Below are 6,227 nucleotides of genomic sequence, written 5' to 3' on the forward strand. Positions count from 1 at the left end.
GATGAGTAGAACCTTTTAGAGGCACGTGAAGGTGTGTGGAAGCTTGGACGGCTGAGATCTCTTCGGATTGCTCCTGCAGGGTTGTGGTGGCCCAAGTGGTGCGTGGGATCACCGACAGTTGTTCTTGGCGGTGCGTGGGGGTGCGTGTATTCTAGAATGGATTGAAATTGCACATATCAACCGATCTGGGGCCAAAACACCACTTTTAGTGGTTATTTGGCCAAAACGAGTGACGATGGCGGCACGGGTGGTGCATCCTCGAACTGTCGGAGGCTTGTGGGAAGGCGGATGCTAGAGGATCTTATATTATTGTTCGATCTGATCACATCAAACAACCTACGTTGTAGTGGCAGCTTATGTCATTATCAAAGTTGGTACCGGAGATGTTTTTCAGGGGGGATGGGCAATGGCCCTGATCCGCCCCAAATTATAAGAAAAAAAATTTAACGCAAAAAAAAAAAAAAAAAAAAATTAAGGTAAAAATATAATAATTTAAAGTATGTTTTGCTCAATCATGAACTTGAAGCACATGTTAGCAGGTGAATAGGACAAGACCTTTGTCCTTTAATTGGTTACCTTTTTACCATGGGGCCGGGCCATTGCTAATGTCAAATTTGCTATTAAACTCCTATGTCATACAAGCATTCCACACTTTCTTTGAACAAAATATAATTTACATTAAATTAAAAATATGAATACAAGATGCTACTTAAATTAGACTCATCACTACACCTTATTTAACATATCCAGCCAGGCCATAACCTGTTCAGTGAAAAAAAAAAAATTATAAAACTAGACAAAGACTTTGAACAATGGAATATCTTATATTCAAAACCATATGGTGACCTGTGAGTAGGCATCAAGAAAATGAATGGAGATGGACCCGTGAGTAGGCATATGAATCACGTGCATGCATTATTTTTGTTTTAAAATTCTGGTCATTAAAAAATTCAAAGTAAATTTTTTTTTTTTTTTTTTTTAAAAAAAAGAATGCATTTTTAAAAGTGAAATTATAACCCTTGAATTAATACATGCAACGACATGACTTTGAGCTTCCTCTAATGAAGGCAAAACGAGCCATGGAGAGAAGGTTAGTCATGAAAATGTCCTGCCGTGTTGAAGATGCTAAGTGAACAAAATTCAGAAAACAATTGAATAGAAGGAGTGGGATCTCTAATTTATTCGATCTTATCACATGCTTCAAACAACCTGTCTTGTAGTTGCAGCATGTGTCATTATCAAAGTTGTTACCTATTCTTCTTGTACGCTTTTCCGCGTTCATCTACACCTTCCAAAACATATCTCAATTTAGTTGGTTGGCTACTGGTGATTTGCCAGTCGACGCTTGTAGCCTTGTAGGAAGAGGATAGATACAATAATGTGGAACATGTTTTACGTCGAAGAACCCTTTTCTTCTTCTTTTTCTCTTTCTCTCTTTTTTTTTTTGGGGGTGGGGGGTGTGGATAAACTTTCTAGTCCACACACGTGAACATGTTTATATCTGTATATATACAACACACACAGTAGCCAAGTTTATAGCTGAACCTTCAATGGCAAGCAAAACCTCTACTAGTAGTACTCTTTCTTGGCTTCTCCTCCTCTGCCTCGCCTTCACTCTGCTTGTCGGTCACTCAACTTCTCAGAATGACCGAAAGGCAAATATCACTATCTCTATAGCTGAGATCTCATATATATATATATATATATATATATATATATATATATAGTTCGCTTTGTTTGATCATGCGTAACAATTTATAGATATGATAATGTGAATGCAGGCTTATATTGTGTATATGGGCAACAGGAAGATGGATGAGGTTTCCACATCATCCCTTCACACAAGCATGCTACAAGATGTCATTGGCAGGTTATAAAAGCATGCAGTACATTGGGACCATTAACAGAAACTTGTTAGAATGAAGGCTGATGCTTGAATTTCTGTCTAGAGTAATAACATTAACTATATAACTTTCTCACATTAATGCTGATGTTGCCGTATGTGCTAATTGTTGAATTATTCTTTATTAATAAATAGATAAATGATCAAAAATTATTATTAATTAATCTTATCTTTTACTCATCTTCCTATTCCTAGGATAAATAGGTGAATTCACCATTGAATTTGTGAGAGACCCACATAAGTCCACAAATTCAATGGTGAATTCATTAGATTTGAACAAGGAGATGGTTGAAAGAATGATGTGTGACTTGTATAAGTTAGTTAGAATTGCCATGTCAACATTGTAAAATAATTGTGCCATAAAAATGTAGTTTATAACATTTTTTTTTTCTTCTTTATAAAAGCCATTCCAAAATTATATTTCTGAACGTTTTTAGAAAGATGTAGGACATGTGGCAAATAGACGGTAAATTTTTTCTTTATTTTTTGGCTCCTTGGATTTCCTGCGATGGTTGTATTAGACGTTTTTAGTGTTAAGGTTAGGCTAGTGGGGTTGAGTGGCGAGTGAAATGAAAAAAAATAATAATAAAAAAAATAAAAAATCAAATCAAATAAAATTGGCCCTCTCGATGTCTCTTTCACTAGTTGTCTTACATGATCTGCCCATGAGACCGATTGATTTAAATTTAAATATATGCTAAAGTATGAATTAAATAATTAAATTTATCTCTTTTTATTCGCTTAAAGTTTTGGTATAAGTGATGATTTACAATAAAAAATGTATATGCCTGCATTTTGACAGTACTGGACCAAAATCTCTAATCTATAGCTACTCGAGGAGCTTCAGTGGATTTGCAGCGGAACTAACCGAACAAGAAGCTCAAAAAATAGCTGGTCGATGAACCTAATCTCTCCCCCCATGTTTTCTATATCTACAACAAAAGTTGTAAGTTGTAACAATATTAATGAATGCAGGAATGGAAGGCGTAGTGTCCGTGTTCCCTAGCGAACAAAGCCAACTTCATACAACAAGGTCATGGGACTTCCTTGGCTTTCCGCAAAATGTTCAAAGAAGACCTATTGAAAGTGACATAATTATAGGAGTGCTTGACACTGGAATTTGGCCGGAGTCAGAAAGCTTTAGTGACAAAGGATTTGGTCCAGCACCTACGAAATGGAGGGACACTTGCCAAGCCTCCATCAATTTCACTTGCAACAAGTATATTTATATATATCATTATAACCTTATTATTTGAGTAATGCGAGATTTTTTTTTTAAAATTTTTTTTTTCATGTCTCTTTGTTTCCTCAAAAATTGATGTAAATTCTAAAATTACCATTAAATTTGTGATAGACTCCATTTTTTTCCTAACTGCACGACCACATGTGCAAAAAAGACACAGAGAGTAAAAAAACACAACAACTAACAAATGTGGCTACGCTTATGCAGTAAAATCATTGGAGCAAAATACTATCGTAGCAGTGGAGTTTTTGTCGGAAATGATGTTAAATCTCCTAGAGATTCCGATGGCCATGGGACACACACAGCATCAACAGCAGCTGGGAATTTAGTTAGCGGGGCAAGCCTACTGGGGTATGGGTTGGGAACAGCACGAGGAGGAGTTCCGTCAGCACGTACTGCTGTCTACAAAATATGTTGGTCCAATGGCTGTTCTGATGCTGACAGTCTTAAGGCATTTGACGATGCCATTGCCGATGGCGTTGACATCATATCTTTTTCCGTTGGTAGACACATAGCACTGGAGTACTTTCAAGATGTATATGCCATTGGTGCCTTTCATGCTATGCAAAATGGAATATTGACATCAATGTCTGCTGGTAACGACGGTCCAGGTCGATCAACCATCACAAACATTGCGCCATGGTCTCTCTCTGTGGCTGCAAGCACTATAGATCGAAAGTTCTCCACTCAGGTCCAATTGGGTAACAACAATATCTATGAGGTAACTAAAAACTCCAGTCCTGCTATATATGAATATCTTCTTCATTTACTCCAATTTATTTGTATCTATAAATTCTAATTAATTTGAAGAATTTCTTTACTCCACGTGCGTGTAGGGAATTTCAATTAATACATTTGACCTCAACAATAAACAGTATCCAATAATTTATGGCGGAGATGCACCAAACACCGGTGTTCAAAGTTCCACTTCCAGGTAACTACAAAATGAAATTTATGTATTCAATAATTATTACTTATGCTGTGCATAGGGTTGTTAAGTGAGCGAATTAGCGTCTCGCGAGCAAGCTCGGGCTCGGCTCGTACTCGACTCGAATATTAAATGAAGCACTTTATGAACACAAATCTAGCTCGAATATTAAACGAAGCAAGCTCGGCTCGACTCGGCTAAGCTCGTGAACAGCTCGTATAAGCTCGAGTGTGTGTATATATATATATATATATAAACTAAGTAATACATAATTAATTATAAATCTCATAATTATTAAAACCTTAAAATTACATTTATATTTAACCATTAGAGAATGAAAAATTCTAGACCCTTCGTGATCAAAGAGAGAGAGAGAGCAATCATTAAAAAGACCTCGATTTAATTAGAGCATATCCAAACGAAAAGAAGAAGAATCAAGCAGAAACTATTGAGGAAGATTGCGAAAGGCATAAATTATTGAAGAATCAAACAGACTCAAACACTATCACTACCTGTCTGGTGAGTGAGAGTGAGAGAGTGGGAAACGAGAGTTTAGGTGGAAGATCCGTTGTGACTGGTGAGGGGAATTGAGAGAGAAACGTTAAAAAAATATTTTTTTGTAGGGGGCGTTGTCCCAATGCAGTTTGAATGCAACATGTTAACTTGTCCCACATTGTTAAGAAAACATCAATCTTCAAGTTTGCTTATCTATAAAAGAATGCATATCCTCTCTCTTTGAAACCAAATGTCTTGCTGTATTGACTCAGGCTCCATACTCGACTAGTCAGGCTAAACAAATGCTCATATGCAAACTAACTTCTTAAGCCGTTTAAGAGTACTTGAAGTTAAAAGAAAATTTTAAAACAAAAATATTAAATATAAGAGCCAGCTCGCGAGCTGGCTCGGCTCGACTTATTATTAGCTCGAGCTCGATTTTTTTGGTTCGCCCTTAAGCTCGACTCGAGCTCGAGCTCGAGTAAAATTTAAACGAGCCAAGCTTGAACAAGGGAAGCTCGCTCAAGCTCGGCTCGTTTACACCCCTAGCGGCCCTGTGCATATATATATATATATATATATAGACAAAGGGAATAAGTTTATTTATTTGCTTTTGTTTGCATGATGAGTCTATGAAACTAGCAAGAGAAATATTCCTTGTTTTTTCAAGAATAGGAGTACCAATTGTAGACACATTCCAGCATGATACTTAAAATGGAACTTAATTATTGCTAAAAAAAAATACAGGTATTGCTTAAATAATTCACTGGACCAAGCTTTGGTGAAGGGTAAAATTGTACTTTGCGATGGCCGGACTAATGGGTCAGGGGGATTTGTAGCTGGTGCTGTTGGTACTGTGATGCGAGGCCAAGAATACCAAGATTTTGCTCAATCTTATCCCTTGCCTGCATCATACCTTCGCTTGGCGGATGGTAGCGAAGTGTACAAATACATAAATTCAACAAGGTATTATTAATTTAAAATAATATAGACATTCAAACAAGTTCGTAAAACTTATAATTCTAAAGAACACACGCAATTTTCAGGGGAGCAACTGCGACTATTCAAAAAAGTAAAGAAGTTAAAGATATAATTGCTCCTTACATTGTGTCTTTCTCATCAAGGGGGCCAAGTAATATTACACGCAATATTCTCAAGGTAATAATCTTATTAACATTTGTGATCTTAATTGTATTACTTATTTATGTTAGAATAAATGAAAATATAATATATTTTTCATATATTTTATATTTGGTTGAAAGAGAGAGAAATGAACACAATAAATTTATGGGTGGTTCGGTGTCAGGCACCTACATCCCCACTCTGAATTGTCCTAAAGACTACATTGTCATTTCGTTTTTTTGTAAGTTGATGTAGCCGGATTTAGCTGCTCCTGGAGTTCACATCCTAGCAGCATGGTCTCAAATATCCCCAATTTCAGGAGTTACGGGTGATAAGAGAATGCTGCTATACAATATAATCTCGGGAACATCAATGGCTTGCCCACATGCTACAGGGGCGGCTGCCTACATCAAATCCTTTCACCCCACATGGTCACCTGCCACTATCAAGTCGGCTCTTATGACTACAGGTAATATCTATATGATGTATAATCCTCGATCTTGATCATTTATTGCATGTATGACTAACTCACTCCA

The 6,227-nt window shown here is 36.6% G+C and overlaps 1 protein-coding gene across 1 annotated transcript; it reads left to right on the plus strand.

Annotated features, from left to right (window-relative positions):
* The first annotated feature begins 1,550 nt into the window (after positions 1 to 1,550).
* LOC132188106 (cucumisin-like) lies at positions 1,551 to 6,195 on the plus strand. Its single transcript, XM_059602512.1, has 9 exons — positions 1,551 to 1,655; positions 1,782 to 1,870; positions 2,706 to 2,797; positions 2,879 to 3,122; positions 3,354 to 3,867; positions 3,983 to 4,080; positions 5,317 to 5,535; positions 5,616 to 5,727; positions 5,947 to 6,195. The coding sequence occupies exons 1-9, from the start codon at positions 1,551 to 1,553 to the stop codon at positions 6,193 to 6,195; spliced, it is 1,722 nt and encodes a 573-aa protein (XP_059458495.1).
* Positions 6,196 to 6,227: the final 32 nt, after the last annotated feature.

The sequence above is a fragment of the Corylus avellana genome, chromosome ca7 (genome assembly GCF_901000735.1).
Source record: "Corylus avellana chromosome ca7, CavTom2PMs-1.0".
Taxonomy (NCBI): domain Eukaryota; kingdom Viridiplantae; phylum Streptophyta; class Magnoliopsida; order Fagales; family Betulaceae; genus Corylus; species Corylus avellana.